The sequence below is a fragment of the Euprymna scolopes genome, chromosome 5 (genome assembly GCF_053919585.1).
Source record: "Euprymna scolopes isolate OS-2025 chromosome 5, ASM5391958v1, whole genome shotgun sequence".
In the NCBI taxonomy this organism is placed as follows: domain Eukaryota; kingdom Metazoa; phylum Mollusca; class Cephalopoda; order Sepiida; family Sepiolidae; genus Euprymna; species Euprymna scolopes.
The window spans coordinates 73,781,649-73,802,409 of record NC_136486.1 but is presented as its reverse complement, the minus strand read 5'-3'; the positions used below and the strand labels follow the sequence as shown (position 1 = coordinate 73,802,409).

Genomic DNA, 20,761 nt, shown 5'->3' with positions numbered 1-20,761 from the left:
TGATGAGAACCATTAGGCTTTAAAATGCATCGGCATAAAGAGTCCCTTCTATCCCCCAACTAATTGTTTGTATTCCCTTATTGAATAAATGAATGGGAAATGAAGTCACAAAACTATATATTGGTTCAATATAGATTGCTTCATTTATTCAATAAGGGAATACAAACAATTATTATATATATAATATATACATATGTATGTATGTATATATGTATACAAATATATATTGGTCGATTTGTTTAACTACATTTATAAAAAATGAACTTTATTAACAGAACTCAACATTTTATACAGTGAAGCTTGGAACTAAAACCCTCTACAGTTTCATTTATACAATTAATTTGTTTTCCCCATCTTTAAACTTTAACATTCTATTTTCTCATACAAAGATACCCTGTTCTACATCTAAATATCTGTATCGTAAGATCTTCCATTAAATTACCAGTGATTATGTTGAGTTCAAAAAAAAAAAAAATGCTGTAATAGGGTGTGTTTTTTTTTTGTAATTAAATGTACTTTTGTCATTACATTTCTGTTCTTAAATTTAGATTCTCCTATATATTTTGTTATACAAGTTTACATTATTTGCAATTATATTTATTGACACATTTTGACTTTTCTTTCAAAATAAAGCACCTTGGAAACGGGTGTTAAAACTAGAACCCTGAAACCGGGTGTTAAAACCACAAAATAACCCGACAGTTGGTTTGATGACATGGTAGGAAAATCATCAACACCAAAATTGATTGGTACAACAGAATGTCGATGTGAAAGAGAGGAAGGAAAGACCAAAGACGTATAGAGTAGCATTCGTATTTCGACAAGAAAGTATCAAATCAGTGATTTTTGGCTGAGAGCATTCCGTGATTTTCCCTGAAAAATAAATCTCCTCAATATTTCACTACTCTCTATTCACTTCAGTTGAGGCCTGGATTGTAGTCTATTCCTTCTAAGTCCTTCCTGTCATTCAGAGAGGAATAAATAAACAATAATTTTGTTAGTATACATTATTATGTAAATCATACTAAATTATAAATTGTATTTGGATGATAAAATTATTTCGACTTTTAAATCTGACAATTCTCTTCCCAAAATCTGATGCTATATAAACTGATGATGTGATGTGTTAATCGAAATCTTTGATAATAATAACTTAAGACAGAATGACTCTGCTGAGTGTAGGTACAAGGAAAAACTTTATCAAGTGTATGGGAGGTGACGGTAGTCAAGTGGTTAACAACACGGATTGATGACCTGGGTGTACCAAGTTCAAATCCAGTTCATTCCATAAAAATCACTTTCACATAGGATGTTGGCAACCTTCACGCGATCCCCAAGGTCTTTCTAGAAAGAATTCTGGCTGGAAAAATATCGGGGAAACCAATGGAAACAATAGAATCTTTGGATTCATACGGAATGATGATGATGATGATGATGATGATGATGATGATGATGATGATGATTAGGCATATGTGCACACTGTGATAATATATAGTGAAACTTGGCTAATGAGGGTTGATGATAATTTTGTGTGGAAAGAAATAAAGAATGAAGTGAAGAATGGATTTGTAAGCTTGGATCTGATAATGTCAGAGGAATCTGTATGGTATAGCATGACATGTGCAGAGCAGGAGACTTTCCTGGTTTGGTCACATTAAAAGTATGAATGAGTTGAGATAGTCACTTGGTCAGGAAAAATATGATAAGTGATAATGATGAATTTCAGAGAAAATGGAATCAAGATCTGACCAAAAATATGTTAGTTTGGAAATCAATTTTTAGAGCTGTCCAACACATGCCAACATGAGAAACAGGTGTTAAATTGATGACAATGATAATCATCATCATTGCGATGATCAACAACAAGAATATTATTAGAGATTTTCTTTATTCTTTATCTCAGGAAATAAAAACAATATGTGAAAAAATTGAGGCATCTGTTGCTTGTTTTTCCCCACATTTATTCTCTCTCTCCTCTCTCTCACTCACTCTCTCTCTCTCTCTGTCTACATATCACTCTATCACTCACTCTATCACTCACTCTATCACTCACTCTCTCTCTCTCTCTGTATATATATATATATATATATATATATATATATATATATATATATATATATATATATATATATATATATATTCCAGGTTGAAAATATTCAAAAGATTAGAATCATTGAATTCCAACAAGGGTCGTTGATAGTGCTCAATCAAGGAGAGAAAATTTATTATCTTTATTTGCTTTATGTAAATATAGTCATATCTTGCTACGATGTGCAGACCGTTTTGATCATTATTTATCTCATCAGGCAATAAAAAATTTTGAAAATTAAAACACTTCATATCATAAGATCTTTAAACCAAGCTACATGTTAGACATGGCAAAATATTTCCTCCTCTAAACTTATAAAAAGGTGTTGAAAAAATACATAATTGCCAATAGCCTCTTGTTATATAGCATTTATATAACGTGTATATATACATCTCTCTGTGATGTATAATCTAAAATGGATATGTTATATATTTATGTGTATATAAAGTGTTTATATAATTAAAGTGTAATGTTCATACTTAGTGTAGTGGATATATTACAGACACCAAGCATGTCTCTTGAAATATATGTATAAAATACATGCTTTCTCTGTCTTTTACATGACTGTGTGTGTGTAGGTGTTTGTACATTCACATACATATAGTACACAAACATATCCTTGTCTGCATATTGCACGGACAAAGCACATAACTTATTTCATAGTTTCTGTTTTCCAGCTGAAGAGTTTGTAAGATACTGAAAGAAGATATCTCTCTCCAAAGGAAATATCATGACACAGGTTATATTTTACACAACTTTATTTTCACGCTTTCCTCAGAGTTTGCAACCACCAGGAAGTATTTCAGCTAGTGTATCATTAGACATGCTTATCAGTGGTTGAGAAGGTTTCTTGTAATTATTAAAGGAAGTAAGTTTAGTCTTGGTGGCATTGACATTATCATCCAGTTTCAGCCCCCTTCCCTACAAACTTCAGGTCTTTCTCTATGATTTATCCATTTCCTTAGATATGTGTGTATTCATTTTCTCCTCAAGTCTGTTATAGAGTATAGTGTCATCAGCAAATATACCCATCTCAGAGACAATTTTATCAGGGAGGTCATTTATGAATATCAAGAATAATAAAGGTCTGAGGATTGACCCTTGTGACACACTCGTATTTATATCATGTTGTTTAGATGCATGACCATCAAAGACAACCTGGATTTTATTCTTATCTAAGAAGGATTTGACTAAGTTAAGTATGCGTCCAATAATACCATATGATTTTATTTTCATGAGAAGACCATTGTTCAAAACCCTGTCAAAGGCCTTAGATACAAAGTATGTCTAGAGCTATTGACCTAGCCTGCCCTGCCTTATCCAATGTGTGATCTATATTTTTGGAGATTACAGTTAGGATATCTGTAGTAGAACAGGCATGCTTAAATCCATACTGCCGGTCAGAAAGAAGTTTATTATCTATGAGGTAGCGGCCTAGTGCTTAATTGATTAAGGCCTCGAAGATTTTGACAAAGAGAGAGAGGAGACTAATAGAGTGATAATTTAGTGGATCAGTTCTTTCACCAGAATTCTTGAAAACTGATACAACAGAAACAATTTTCCAGCAATCAGGAAAGCAAGGGATTTGTTGAGTTTGGAGAGAACTGAAGAAACCTCAGTTTTAAATAGTATAGCAGGATTAAGATTGGGTCCACTTGACTTTAATGTTTTTTGTGGCATCATGAACAAGAGAAGAGGTAATTTTCAGATCATTGAGTATGGCTTCTGTCTGCAAAGGGCAATTTAGGAGGAGGTGGTTTGTTGGGTCTAAAGTGGAAGTAAACTGTCAGGCAAGCAGATTTGCCTTTTCAGTTGCTATGCAGACTATGTCAAGGTTGTTGGATAGTGAGGGAATTGTTGATTGACCATTATTTACTACATAGTTATAAATTTTCCGTAAATCACGAGTTCCTAATTTCTGCAATTCAATGAGTTTTCTGATGATTTCAAAATGCCTTCTCTTAGCTACAGCTATTTCTCTCTTACAATTATTTCTGGCTCCAACAAACTTTTGCCTGTTTGTATTATCGGATAAGTCTGGGGAATGTTTGCTGCCTTTGAGTGATGGCACCTACACAATCAGAGGTGAACCATTGTGAAGAGTGTGGTTCCATGTAGAAATGTGTGCTTTAATTGCTGCTTTGAACCATTCAGTAGCCTCATTTGCATACTGTTCCACAGGAAGAGAAAAGATACTACTCCATAGAGCATCTTGGATGTGATCCCTGATGACTTCTCGGTCAGCCTTCTTATAGTACTTTGTCATTTTGAGTTATGGCTCTTCAACTTAGGGTTGAGAGTTTTTGCGATTTCTACCATTATCATATGCTTGGCATTCCTGAGTGGGCTATGGGCATTTGTTACACAATCCTTGAGAACTGTGGTCAGAAATAGATCAAAAAGTGAGGCTTGCTGATCCTGTTGAACTGACCTAATGTAATGTACACTCTACTCGGTGCAATCAAGATTTAACTGATTGTCCCTCTGTCAGGAATGAACTCTCCTGTTAAAGCTGTCCATGAAATTAGCAAAGATATCAAATTGGATGACCCCGAACATATGAAGAAATTTTTTAGCTTGCTTCCACACATCATGGACATTGTTGAGCAAATTGAAGTGAAAATCTTTAATGATGCTCTACCTTAGTTCTGAATCATCTGTAGGTAGCTTCACCTGTCCAATCTTAGACATCATGAAGTCATCTGGAAGAATCAAGGGAGTTGCTGTCCCAGTCACGATCAAGAAATATGTCCATTCTTATCAACCCGTGCATTGAAATGAGCATCGTAAATTATATGTCCATTGATACCTCTATGACATTGTTCCCCATAAAAGAATCAGCATGATTCCAAGAATGAGCACTGATATGGGATTAAGACTTCAAGCTGATAACAAAAATCACCATTAATACTGGCACAAAACTTAAAGACAAGATTGAAACCAGAAACATCCCCATTGCAGTTAATATCCACCTCAAAACTTACATTCCTCGTCAGATTACTCCAGTGGCTACTCTGGAAATTATTTCAATCACAAGCAGTAAACTTGGATGCCCTAAAAAAAAGTCTTTAATAAAAACAACATGCCATCCCTGGATGTAAAATCAGCTCCTGTCACCATCACTAAAGGTTTGGATCAGCCAGCTGTTGTAATGAACATTTCTGTTAAAATTGAGCAACCCATTGAGAAAGGAATATTGTTTACTCTCCAAGAGCCACATACCTCCAGCTTTGTATTCTGTCCACAAAGGACCTCCACATAACTGTCTGTGATAGGGAATGGGATATAGAAAAGCTATGTGTCATGTTACCAGCTACGCCTGTGTAACTAGAGAAACCAAACCAATTACTGTGGTGGACATTGCAACTTGAAAAAATTTTACTTATTGGTAAATTCCTAATCTGTTTATTGTTTCAAATATTTATAACATTCTTTCTGCTATTGAAAATATTTTATATTTCAATAACATTGTACATTACATTAGTTTGATCGTTCATCGATACCTGCAGTTTTATAGAAACACTAGAAATCTAGCTTGTAGGCTCAAAAGACTATTCTGTGGCCCCTAATATACAACACCCTCCCTCATTATTGAGAGATGGTTTAGCCAAACAATGGTACAATATTTCTCTAGAACATTGTGTAAATCCATTCCACATTGCGTTCAATCTATTATTGATGTAAAGAAGGTTCTACATTGTTATAAAATAAATTTATTAAAAATTTCAAAACGTTTCATTATTTTGTTCAACTCCCCTATATATATGTGTGTGTGTGTGTGTGTGTGTGTGTGCGTGTGTGTGTGTATATATATATGTGTGTGTATGTAGTTATATATATATGTGTGTGTGTGTGTAGTTATATATATATGTGTGTGTGTGTAGTTATATATATATGTGTGTGTGTGCGTATGTATATATATATGTGTGTGTGTGTGTAGTTATATATATATGTGTGTGTGTGTGTAGTTATATATATAATTACTACTAAGTACTAGTACAATAAAACGGTAGGATCAATTTCAGAGAAAACATTATTTTATCAAAACTAGAAAATGGATCAAGGAAAAATGTAAAGGAAATTGCTAAAATTTTCATTAAAGTCTGACTTTCTAAGAGGAAACGTAAAAAAGTAAGAAAATCGAAGAAGAAATGAGGAAAAATTATTTTAATTTGAAGAAATCATTTGAGAAAAGGGGGAAATCTCTTAATATTATGGGATCTATGGATCATGAAATATCTCCAACTTATGTTTAATGACCTTCTGTCTACTTAGGCTATGTCGAGTATTATTAATAAGTGACATTTCGAGAATATTGCAATAAAAGTTCAAGTTGTCACTGTGTAAAACAGAAAGCCTTTTGCATTAGAATATTAGTCCAATCAGTTATCGATAGCAAATTCATGTGCCTAAAAGTTCTCAGATATTTTTGTGAGAAATAATGTTGGGCTATTCTCATTTTTCTAATTTTTTGCCACACTGAATTTATAAACAACGTAATGATTGCTAAAACATCTTTACAGAAAGAAGAAAAAACATTCTGAGTTGTGTAGACTATTCTCAGCATGATGGGAAATAGTGTTGGGTAGCAGAAGAAATCTTTGTCACATTGTCATGGCTGTCGCAACCTGACCATGGAAATTTCAAATAGATTGGACAATGCAACAGACCTATAAATTCATCCCAATTAAAGAAAGTAACTTTATGTGATTTTTATAATATTGATGCAATAAAAATATTGGTAATTTCATCAAGTTCCATGTTAAGTCAGTCTTGAGAGCAAATCATAGCACTCAATGGGTAAGAATTTCAATAAGATTTATTTTTCTTGATTTAGGAGCAAAAGAAAATCAATTTAAATAAAGACTTGTAAAGATTAGTTTTCAAACATTGAATCAGCTTTAGACACTAAAATATCAAGGAATTGGAGAGAACTACAATCTTTGATCTCCATAGAAAATTTCAGCGATGGATGCAAGTCACAAATAAGTTAAAGAAATTTTCCAGCCTCTTTCCGTGAAAGAAAACAAGCAAAAGTTTTATCAAATGTGTAAAACGCCAGCCTGATCATTATAAAAAAAAAAACAATTGGTTTTCCAAAGATCCAACAAAAATATTGATTTACTATGAAATAAGAGCACTACCCATGAAGATACCATTTAGCAGCAAGCTCCATCAGGTCTACAAAAATCCTTCCTGAAATTGTGGAAATTTTATGAGATCTGAGAAAGTTTATCTGACTCCCAGTTATAACAGAAATATGTCTGTAAAATATATATAATTTATATAGGTTTTTTTTTTCACCCGAATGGGGAATGAATGTCAAGATTGGGACACAGTCACATGTAGAATCCACATAAAACCACTAGACATTCATAAAATAGTAATCAACATTATGACTTTGATTACAATTTCAAAACTGAAAGCAAGAAAATAATTTTAGTAAGATTACAGGGGCTATTTTATGTTTATTTATTTATTTTCTTTTTAACACATCATGATTTTAATGTCTCTTGCAGGCAGCCCGTTGCACTATGAAGAATGATGGAGTTAAGGATGTTTACATTGGGTAAATATTGCATTTTTATTTTTTATAAGTACTTTGGTTTAAAATTGAACAAAGCAACTTAATAAAATTGCAGATACAATCAGTAAGTTTTCAAAACTAGGCCTTAAAAATGCATTTATCATTAAATGGTATGCTTGGATAAGTTCTGATGGTTCACTTCGGAGGAAACTTAAATTACAGAACTAGATAAAAGAATTTTAGAGTTCAATTTTTAAGAAATTTCGTCATATGACATATATATGTGTGTGTATGTTTATGTCTGTGTGTGTAATTTCAAGGTTATAAGGGGTTTATTAAACATAAAGACGATGTTGTTTTTATGTTTAATGTTTTATTTTTTATTTTAAGTTCTTGATCACAATTTTTTTACTACATTTTGTGATCAAAAGGACTGCTTGAAATATAAAAATTAAATATAAAAAACAACATCGTTTTATGCTTCATAAATCCTCCATTACCTTGAAATTACTACTCTAAAAGCATACGTGGATATCTTGACATTACGAATTTCAGACATATATATATATATATATATATATATATATATATATATATATATATATATATATATATATATATATATAATCCCCTTAACAAAATAATTAATAAACATAATCATAAAATTAGGTGATACCAAGAATATCTTGTTTCTCACATGCTAGTTTTTAATCATAAATTTAATTTATTAGTCAAATCTGCATGCAGCATCCATAAAAACAATTCATCAACATCCTTTATTGCATACTCTAAAAAAACAAGTTATATCAAATGTATCCTTCTATTACAACAAAAATTCTGTTTATCGACGACCATGACCAAACTCCCACCTAGCACTATCTTAAATATCCATACATCACATTACACACATTATCCCCTGTGTGCCTCTTGCATCTACCCCAATCAAATTAATTTCACTTTTCAACTACCCTGCACTCTTGTTTAACAAACAACTCCACTTTTAAGAAAAGTTGGCAATCCTGACATTTTGCAATAAATGTAGCTGACTAAACAATGAATTGGGATAATCATTCGTTTGTAAACATCATTTGCATACGTATACGTATAGACTAGGTAAGAAAAGTAAGCCATATACAATCACAATGATTCATATAAAAACTTGAAGTAACATTTAAATAAACCATATGAATTCAAATAGTTTTCGAATTCAAAAATAATTATAAACAGCTATATAATACTAAAAAATAACAGTATTTTATTACATAACCAGTAAACATGTCATCTTCATTAATAGCAACAGTAGACGGGGGGGGGGACATAAAACACAAAAATTCATAAACAAAGTACAGTAAGCAAATAATTTAATTGATATACTGTTATGTTAAATTAATTTTCTATTGTATTATAACCTTTAAGGTAATTAATATTGGACCACTCAGTACAATAACCCCCAAAAGATAATAAGAAACTAGTTCCCACCCCACCCACTAAACCTTTACACACACATATGCACGCGCACAAACACACACACACAAACACACACACACACACACCTTCTAATTGGCTCTGAAAAAAACCTTGACTTTAGTATTAAGCACTATTAGAACAGATATGTACCAAATTTATTACCTATTGTCATTTTATTCTTATGAAAAGTGTTGCCAGCATTTTTATCTGTGAATTGTTATTCCATTTTTGTTCAGGTCGACACAAGCTGATGAAATGTGCAACTTGTACGTGATGTATTACGTTGATGGAGAGACACTGCCACATCAAAAGTATTGTTTTAGTCCAGGACCGTTGCACTGGAACTGGAGGAATTTTTATTTCCATCGCCGTTTGCAATTGAACCGCGCCCCAAACACGATTAGTGTGGAACCAGCAAGTGGCACAATGTACAAGGAATCGATATTACAAGATATTCCGGTGAATGACCAAAGTGAGTTAGCTTCCGATAGAAGAGAACAAACATTGTATAATTTGCTGAGCCAGCAAATGGAAAGAGACCAATTCCATTGATGGATGACTATTTAAAAGCAACATATGGAAACTTCCAGACTTCAAATGAACTGGCACATCTTTTAGTAAAGATGAAATTAGTAGCTTAAACATTTTATTAAAATTTATTTTGCAAACTACAAATCCATTTGTTTTCTTTTTTCTCACAGTTTTGTTTGTTTATTAAATTGATTCAATTAATGGTTGATTAAAAAACTTTGTTTTATTTTGAATCCCAACACTTTCTTAAAAAAATTTATTTTTGAGTAATTCATCTTTCTGATTTTATTAAAATTCTACATCTTATGGAGACATCTGGGAAATCAATGATGACGAGAATGAAAAAAATAAATTAATTATTACAACTGAAATATTGTGTTCCTATGGGCAGTTGTAAGGGTTAATTATTAATTTCGATTTTGTTTGAAATGCAGCATCTACAGAAATTTGGAATTCTTTATAATTTTGATCTTTTTTGTTTTTCACTTCTACTTGGCAGTGGGAAACAGTAAGCCTATTTTTCCTCATTGTGTTCAGGGTAAATTTGACACTTCTTAGGGGAGCAACATACCATTGCTAGGCTCACTGAAACACACACACACACACACACACACACACACACACACACACACACACACACACACACACATAGGAGTATTAGAAAATAAGTGCAAAGAAAATGACAAAACGTTTTAATTTTATCATTAGTTGAGAAATGTTAGGCTAATTTCCAAATACTACCATATGCACATTTTATATAAAGTGTTTAACATAAAGTTAACACATTTTGGAAAGAAAAAGGAATCATATATTGGCCAATAATTGACATATTCTCAAAATTCAAAGTGTATCTCTTAGAAAATCTTTTGCCAAATACAGATTGCTTGAAGAAGCTGTCTTGATCCTTTACAACCAGTTTGCATGGTTTATTTTTGAGACCTCAACACCAGTATGAGTCTGCAATCCTTGATGCTACACGACATATGGTTGGTGTCCTTTTCAATTGCATCTCATGCATCTAGTGATAAATTTTGCAGACAATCACTTCTAGGTTTGTTTTTTATTTTTGTTTTTTTACATGGAGGTCACCACTTATCAAGGCCAGAGGCCACTCAAGGATAAGGGTCAATGGTTATACATTAGTCATTGTGATTTTAGTGTAGTAAACACTAGTGGGAATTTTGTAACCTGGATTACTTGGGGGGGGGGCGGTTCAATATGAACTTGTTCACGTTGGACTTGAAGACAATCAGATTGTAGTCAGCTGGAAAGCAGGCAATCGGAAGAGAGTTCCACAGGCGAGCAGTTCTAAGGAAGAAGCCCTGTTCATGGAATCTACATTTAGGTGTAGGCACAGATAAAGAGTGTGGGGAATTATTGATAGTGGTTCTGGCTAGACGAGTGTTTTTTGTGAAAGTCTGGCGAGAGGGAACCATAGATTGAAATTCAGATTAGCACTTGCCATGAAAATAACGATAAAACAGAGACAGGCTCGCTACGTCTCTTCTGTGGGAAAGAGGTTGCAGGGAAGAGAAAAAGGACGTCCCCACTAAGCTACGAAGTCTATTTTGAACTCTGTCAAGACAGGATAAGCTGCTTCTAGCAGCTCCTGCCCAGATGTGGCAACAGTACTCCATCGTTGGCCGAACCTGGCTTTTATATAGATGGAGAATTGCATCAGGAGTGAGATATCTACTGGTAGAAGGATCCCACCATTTTTCCAGTGACTTTGGCAATGGATTTGATATACGTGTTCCATTTCAGATCGGGAGTAAAGGTCAAGTCCAGAAACTTGTCAAAACATGAAGCCTCTCCAAGATGAGAGCCATTCATTTTGATTGATGGCAGCTGGGAAGAGCGTTGATGATGGAAAGATAGAAGCATGGTTTTAGATGCATTAAAAGTAACCAGCCACTTTTTTCCCCATTGTACCATGTGCTCAAGATCAGAGGAGAGAGTCAGAGAGAACTTGATTGTTTATGGTCTTCGAAGTGCTACCATAGATGGTAGTGTCGTCAGCATAAATGCCTACGAATGATCTAAGGATGTGGTTTGGAAGATCATTGATGTAGATCAGGAAGAGAATTGGACCCCTGAGGAACTCCAGCATTAATACTGAGACGTTCTGATTTCTGCCCATCAACCACTATCAACAACCTATCAGAGAGAAATGATTTAATAGTAGAGAAGACATTTCCAGCTATACCATGACTGGAGATATTGTGAAGTAGACCTTTATGCCATACCTTATCAAGGGCCTTTGATATGTCAAGAACCCTAGAGAGGAAGCCTCCGTCGAGGGATTTTTGCTAATCCTATGAGATATAACTGTAAGCATATCTGCTGTAGATCTAGCAAAACGGAAACCATATTGCACATCACTAAGAAGATTATTTTTGCTGAGATGGTTGACTACTTCTTTATTTAGCACAGATTCCAGGAGCTTACTCATGATGCATAGGAGACTTATTGGTCTGTACTGAGAGGGAGATGAGTGATCACCTGAGTTCTTAAATACAGGGCATACTGATGAGATTTTCCAAGGTGTTGGGAAGCATTTCTCCTTAAGACAACACTTAAATAACTTCGTAAGTATGGGCGCTAGTTTCGCTTGAAGCCTTATGCCATCAGTTGCTTTACTGGAATCAAGGTTTTTGATCAGCTTGGCAACATCATGTACAGATATTTGTATATCACATAGCATGTTTTCTAATATGCAAGGGAATACTGGGGGTTGGTAACCTTGGTCGTAAAGAGTAGAATTAGCTGCAAAGTTCTTGGCAAAGAGGTTGGCTTTGTCTGATGCTGACGAGATTAACTCAGGTCCATTGATGATGGTTGGGATAGAGCTCACACTTCTGTTGAGGATTCTGTTTGCTATTTGCCAGAACTGATGGGAACCAAGCCGCTGCTCAGCAACCTTGGACTTATCGGACTGAGCATACAACTCTCTTGTCTTCTTTATTACTTTTTTACAGTGGTTGCTGGCAGTCCTGAAAGCGACTTTAGTACATCTATTACGTTGGAATACTACATGTATGGCCTTCCCACACCCACCCTCTCCACCCAGCACCTGATGACAGTGGACAGCAAATTAATATAGCCATCTGAATTGAGTTTGACCCCAATCTTAGAGATGTTACATGGCATGATGTGACCTTAACTGGAAACACACTCAAAGATGAAAGTTTGGGGAAACTGTCTTCATAATGTGTATGTGTTAAATGGACTGTAGGCTAGCCACCTCTTGTGGTGTGCATTCAAGAAGAACGAGAGCATCCCTAGCTTGACTGCATATTTGACCTTATTGAGAGCTTTTTTGGTTTTTGTAAAGTGGCTTTCTTGAGTCTTGGTAGCCAATAGTTGATCCTTGCAATTCTTGAATGAATATTTACACCAATTTCTCTCATCACGGTTTGCATTATCTGGAACTTTCAGCACCTTTCTTTTGCAGCTTCTTGACAAATTCATTATACAGACATACTCAGAATTCTTGCTATGATCTTTCCTACTATGCTCCAGCTCACATCTTATGGCATTCAAACTACAACTAAGATTTCTGAATATTTTAATCCATAGTGAATCATCATGACGTCGGTCAGTTTATTCTCAGGGTTTTCCACTCATTCACGGTTTCCAGCTCTCAAACCCACCAACAGTATACAGCATCATCTAGTACACTTCAAAAAAAAAATGATCAAATTTGTCTCAAAACCCTTGTTTATCAACTAGTTAATGAAATGGATGTTTACTGAATATTAGGAAGAATACTTTCAAAGATAAAATATTTATTTAGTATAAAAGTTTAATTAAAAATGTTCTATGCATTTCATTTATATATTATAGATATGAATATGATTGAAAACAAAATCATATTTTAACTCATTTTTGTTTCTTTTCAACTTAAAGAACATGGATGTTTACCAAAGCATTTCTTTCTGCAATTCAAACAAATGTTGAAATTGAAGTTCTTTTAACATTTCCAAAAGAAAGTGATTTGTGTAAATCCTCAAGGCATTTGAAATTATTATAAAAATTTGAGTTATAAATTAACCAAGATCGTTAGGATCAGCAAGCCTCGTTTCTGATTACAAGAACTTGAGGATTATGTGACCAATGCTAATAGGCCACTTGGGAACACCAAACACTTCATAAAATATAAGTAGGTATTAGTAATAGCTCCTGACCTTAGGCTTAGGAGCTGTTGCTTAAACAGACAAGATGCTTCAAAAAAGCTTATTGGGAAGCCATCAGAGATCACTTCAGAGATGCCCTATGGAGTAATATCTTTTTGCTTTCTGTCGAAATGAGGTAAATGAATGGTAAGAAACATTAAAGCACATGTTCCCACACAGAAATTCTATAGCAATGGTTCAATTTAATCTATGCAGCAATTACGCAAAAGCTGCATGCATTCTGCACATTCATCTGTTATAAATAGGTAAAATTTTGCAGATTCTAGAAATTATTGTAAGTGTGAAATAGTTGCAGTCAAGAGAAGGTATACCGAAATAACCAGAGAATGTATTGAGTCACAAAAGTTAGGAACTCGCGGTTTCTGAAAAATTATGATAATGTAGTGAATAATGGATCAACAATTCCATTCGTATCCAAAAAACATACAACTAAAAAAATCTGCTTGCCCAATGGTTTGCCTTCAATTCTACCTTTGACCTCTCAAGCCACTCCCTTTAAATTTCCCTCTGCGAACAGAAGCCACACTCAATGATTTGAAAATCACCTGTTCTCCTGTTCGGAATATCATAAAAACCTAGTCACCTTCAAGTTATGTGTGCTTGACCTCAACCCTGCTATACTAATAAAACTCCACTGAGCTAACCACTGTTTTATCCTAACTCTGTGCCACCATGTGCTCACCCGCTCAACCATAAATGCCAACCCCAACGATATTTCCATGGTCTTCTTTGCCTTTATCTTCTCTTCACATTCTGGCCATGTGGCCACCTTTCACATATTGTTGACTGCTGAGAGGGTGGCTTACAAGTATAAACGTAAAATAATGCTAGAGAAACAAAAAAAAAAACGTCCAGCACATTCTATGGTATCTTCTCTTTTATCTTCCAGTCGTGTCGTCTCTCACATTGGTTGCTAATGAAGAGATAAACATAAGTTCACAAATATAAGAAAATGATATGACTCCAAAAAAAAAATGTTATGTGGAGGTCAGTTAAGATCTAGGTGCATGTGTAACACCATCGTGAGAAACAACTCTGTAAATGTTAACATTTACATCTTCTGTTGGGGCAGTGTTTGTCAGTTGATCAATTCATTTCCTCATCACAATCTCCTAAAGCTCTCTCGATTTGGTTCAAGTGTGTCAAACTGGAAACTGTCCTCAAGACTGTACCTGTCATAAACTGTTGCAAAACTAATTGCCACTCTTAAAAATGCACATAAACTAACCCTAAAACTGTCACACCTTGATTAACAATCCCATTTTACCTCTCTTTGTGTGGCTTGGTGACAACGTCTTATACCTTTGTTTTGTGGGCATTGTAGAGTGGGTATTCAATGGGAATTTTCTGAGGTTATAGAATTTACCATTTTGGTTATTGTTGAGTGAATTATTATTATTTGTATAGTGGGTATTTGCCTTTATATATGTATGTAGGGGCTAAATTATGAAAATTTAATGGAGGGAGGATTGAAATAGATGACTGATTACATGGGTCAACCCTCATACCAACAATCCGAACTCATAGTAATTCAAACCACACTAACTTAATAAGCTACCCTTTTCCTAACCCTAACACTAATAGAAGTATTTGCACAGAAAGAATATTGCAGACACCCCTTTGATGCCACTTCCATCTTAATAAAATTACACATTTCAAACCATGTACTTTCATTTAATGATGACAATAATGATAAAAAAATGGAACATCTTTAAGCACCTTAATTAAAAATCTTAGGTTTAAAAATACAACTTTCGTCGTAAAATTGACTTAAGAAGTCGAAATCATAAACATCAGACTAAATCCTGTCATGTTTGCATATCAGAGGCGATAAGAATAATTACTTCCTCTCAAAATAAAAATATCAATTCGCTAACACAAGAATAATTACTTCCTCTCAAAATAAAAATATCAATTCGCTAACACAAGAATAATTACTTCCTCTCAAAATAAAAATATCAATTCGCTAACACAAGAATAATTACTTCCTCTCAAAATAAAAATATCAATTCGCTAACACAAGAATAATTACTTCCTCTCAAAATAAAAATATCAATTCGCTAACACAAGAATAATTACTTCCTCTCAAAATAGATATATCAATTCGCTAACACAAGAATAATTACTTCCTCTCAAAATAAAAATATCAATTCGCTAACACAAGAATAATTACTTCCTCTCAAAATAAAAATATCAATTCGCTAACACAAGAATAATTACTTCCTCTCAAAATAAAAATATCAATTCGCTAACACAAGAATAATTACTTCCTCTCAAAATAAAAATATCAATTCGCTAACACAAGAATAATTACTTCCTCTCAAAATAAAAATATCAATTCGCTAACACAAGAATAATTACTTCCTCTCAAAATAAAAATATCAATTCGCTAACACAAGAATAATTACTTCCTCTCAAAATAAAAATATCAATTCGCTAACACAAGAATAATTACTTCCTCTCAAAATAAAAATATCAATTCGCTAACACAAGAATAATTACTTCCTCTCAAAATAAAAATATCAATTCGCTAACACAAGAATAATTACTTCCTCTCAAAATAAAAATATCAATTCGCTAACACAAGAATAATTACTTCCTCTCAAAATAAAAATATCAATTCGCTAACACAAGAATAATTACTTCCTCTCAAAATAAAAATATCAATTCGCTAACACAAGAATAATTACTTCCTCTCAAAATAAAAATATCAATTCGCTAACACAAGAATAATTACTTCCTCTCAAAATAAAAATATCAATTCGCTAACACAAGAATGATTACTTGCTCTCAAAATAAAAATATCAATTCGCTAACACAAGAATAATTACTTCCTCTCAAAATAAAAATATCAATTCGCTAACACAAGAATAATTACTTCCTCTCAAAATAAAAATATCAATTCGCTAACACAAGAATAATTACTTCCTCTCAAAATAAAAATATAAATTCGCTAACACAAGAATAATTACTTCCTCTCAAAATAAAAATATCAATTCGCTAACATAAGAATAATTACTTCCTCTCAAAATAAAAATATCAATTCGCTAACACAAGAATAATTACTTCCTCTCAAAATAAAAATATCAATTCGCTAACACAAGAATAATTACTTCCTCTCAAAATAAAAATATCAATTCGCTAACACAAGAATAATTACTTCCTCTCAAAATAAAAATATCAATTCGCTAACACAAGAATAATTACTTCCTCTCAAAATAAAAATATCAATTCGCTAACATAAGAATAATTACTTCCTCTCAAAATAAAAATATCAATTCGCTAACACAAGAATAATTACTTCCTCTCAAAATAAAAATATCAATTCGCTAACACAAGAATAATTACTTCCTCTCAAAATAAAAATATCAATTCGCTAACACAAGAATAATTACTTCCTCTCAAAATAAAAATATCAATTCGCTAACACAAGAATAATTACTTCCTCTCAAAATAAAAATATCAATTCGCTAACACAAGAATAATTACTTCCTCTCAAAATAAAAATATCAATTCGCTAACACAAGAATAATTACTTCCTCTCAAAATAAAAATATCAATTCGCTAACACAAGAATAATTACTTCCTCTCAAAATAAAAATATCAATTCGCTAACACAAGAATAATTACTTCCTCTCAAAATAAAAATATCAATTCGCTAACACAAGAATAATTACTTCCTCTCAAAATAAAAATATCAATTCGCTAACATAAGAAAAATTACTTCCTCTCAAAATAAAAATATTAATTCGCTAACATAAGAATAATTACTTCCTCTCAAAATAAAAATATCAATTCGCTAACACAAGAATAATTACTTCCTCTCCAAATAAAAATATCAATTCGCTAACATAAGAATAATTACTTCCTCTCAAAATAGATATATCAATTCGCTAACATAAGAATAATTACTTCCTCTCAAAATAAAAATATCAATTCGCTAACATAAGAATAATTACTTCCTCTCAAAATAAAAATATCAATTCGCTAACATAAGAATAATTACTTCCTCTAAAAATAATAATATCAATTCGCTAACACAAGAATAATTACTTCCTCTCAAAATAAAAATATCAATTCGCTAACATAAGAATAATTACTTCCTCTCAAAATAGATATATCAATTCGCTAACACAAGAATAATTACTTCCTCTCAAAATAAAAGTATCAATTCGCTAACACAAGAATAATTACTTCCTCTCAAAATAGATATATCAATTCGCTAACACAAGAATAATTACTTCCTCTCAAAATAAAAATATCAATTCGCTAACACAAGAATAATTACTTCCTCTCAAAATAGATATATCAATTCGCTAACACAAGAATTATTACTTCCTCTCAAAATAAAAATATCAATTCGCTAACACAAGAATAATTACTTCCTCTCAAAATAAAAATATCAATTCGCTAACACAAGAATAATTACTTCCTCTCAAAATAAAAATATCAATTCGCTAACATAAGAATAATTACTTCCTCTCAAAATAGATATATCAATTCGCTAACACAAGAATAATTACTTCCTCTCAAAATAAAAATATCAATTCGCTAACATAAGAATAATTACTTCCTCTCAAAATAGATATATCAATTCGCTAACACAAGAATTATTACTTCCTCTCAAAATAAAAATATCAATTCGCTAACACAAGAATAATTACTTCCTCTCAAAATAAAAATATCAATTCGCTAACACAAGAATAATTACTTCCTCTCAAAATAAAAATATCAATTCGCTAACATAAGAATAATTACTTCCTCTCAAAATAGATATATCAATTCGCTAACACAAGAATAATTACTTCCTCTCAAAATAAAAATATCAATTCGCTAACACAAGAATAATTACTTCCTCTCAAAATAAAAATATCAATTCGCTAACACAAGAATAATTACTTCCTCTCAAAATAAAAATATCAATTCGCTAACACAAGAATAATTACTTCCTCTCAAAATAAAAATATCAATTCGCTAACACAAGAATAATTACTTCCTCTCAAAATAAAAATATCAATTCGCTAACACAAGAATAATTACTTCCTCTCAAAATAAAAATATCAATTCGCTAACACAAGAATAATTACTTCCTCTCAAAATAAAAATATCAATTCGCTAACACAAGAATAATTACTTCCTCTCAAAATAAAAATATCAATTCGCTAACATAAGAATAATTACTTTCTCTCAAAATAAAAATATCAATTCGCTAACATAAGAATAATTACTTCCTCTCAAAATAGATATATCAATTCGCTAACATAAGAATAATTACTTCCTCTCAAAATAAAAATATCAATTCGCTAACACAAGAATTATTACTTCCTCTCAAAATAAAAATATCAATTCGCACACACAAGAATAATTACTTCCTCTCAAAATAAAAATATCAATTCGCTAACGCAAGAATAATTACTTCCTCTCAAAATAAAAATATCAATTCGCTAACACAAGAATAATTACTTCCTCTCAAAATAAAAATACGAATTCGCTAACACAAGAATAATTACTTCCTCTCAAAATAAAAATATCAATTCACTAACACAAGAATAATTACTTCCTCTCAAAATAAAAATATCAATTCGCTAACACAAGAATAATTACTTCCTCTCAAAATAAAAATATCAATTCGTTAACACAAGAATAATTACTTCCTCTCAAATTAAAAATATCAATTCGCTAACACAAGAATAATTACTTCCTCTCAAAATAAAAATATCAATTCGCTAACACAAGAATAATTACTTCCTCTCAAAATAAAAATATCGCACATAAGAATAATTACTTCCTCTCAAAATAAAAATATCAATTCGCTAACACAAGAATAATTACTTCCTCTCAAAATAAAAATATCAATTACAATTCGCTAACACAAGAATAATTACTTCCTCTCAAAATGAAAATATCAATTCGCTAACACAAGAATAATTACTTCCTCTCCAAATAATAATATCAATTCGCTAACACAAGAATAATTACTTCCTCTCAAAATAAAAATATCAATTCGCTAACACAAGAATAATTACTTCCTCTCAAAATAAAAATATCAATTCGCTAACACAAGAATAATTACTTCCTCTCAAAATAAAAATATCAATTCGCAAACATAAGAATAATTACTTCCTCTCAAATAAAAATATCAATTCGCTAACATAAGAATAATTACTTCCTCTCAAAATAAAAATACGAATTCGCTAACACAAGAATAATTACTTCCTCTCAAAATAAAAATATCAATTCGCTAACATAAGAATAATTACTTCCTCTCAAAATAAAAATATCAATTCGCTAACATAAGGATAATTACTTCCTCTCAAAATAAAAATATCAATTCGCTAACACACAAGAATAATTACTTCCTCTCAAAATAAAAATATCAATTCGCTAACACACAAGAATAATTATTCCTCTCAAAATAAAAATATCAATTCGCTAACACAAGAATAATTACTTCCTCTCAAAATAAAAATATCGCACATAAGAATAATTACTTCCTCTCAAAATAAAAATATCAATTCGCTAACACAAGAATAATTACTTCCTCTCAAAATAAAAATATCAATTACAATTCGCTAACACAAGAATAATTACTTCCTCTCAAAATAATAATATCAATTCGCTAACACAAGAATAATTACTTCCTCCCCAAATAATAATATCAATTCGCTAACACAAGAATAATTACTTCCTCTCAAAATAAAAATATCAATTCGCTAACACAAGAATAATTACTTCCTCTCAAAAGAAAAATATCAATTCGCTAACATAAGAATAATTACTTCCTCTCAAAATAAAAATATCAATTCGCTAACATAAGAATAATTACTTCCTCTCAAATAAAAATAGCAATTCGCTAACACAAGAATAATTACTTCCTCTCAAAATAAAAATATCAATTCGCTAACACAAGAATAATTACTTCCTCTCAAAATAAAAATATCAATTCGCAAA

At 32.0% G+C, this 20,761-nt stretch overlaps 1 protein-coding gene across 1 annotated transcript in view; it reads left to right on the top strand.

The window, feature by feature from the left end:
• The window catches only part of LOC145276847 (putative peptidylglycine alpha-hydroxylating monooxygenase 1), a 132,127-nt gene extending 122,369 nt beyond the window's left edge, over positions 1 to 9,758 (top strand). Inside the window, exons 12-13 of the mRNA XM_080128210.1 lie at positions 7,609 to 7,658; positions 9,320 to 9,758. Coding sequence (XP_079984336.1) covers positions 7,609 to 7,658; positions 9,320 to 9,635 — 366 coding nt within the window. The 3' untranslated portion in view covers positions 9,636 to 9,758. The remainder of the gene's footprint in view (positions 1 to 7,608; positions 7,659 to 9,319) is intronic.
• Positions 9,759 to 20,761: the final 11,003 nt, after the last annotated feature.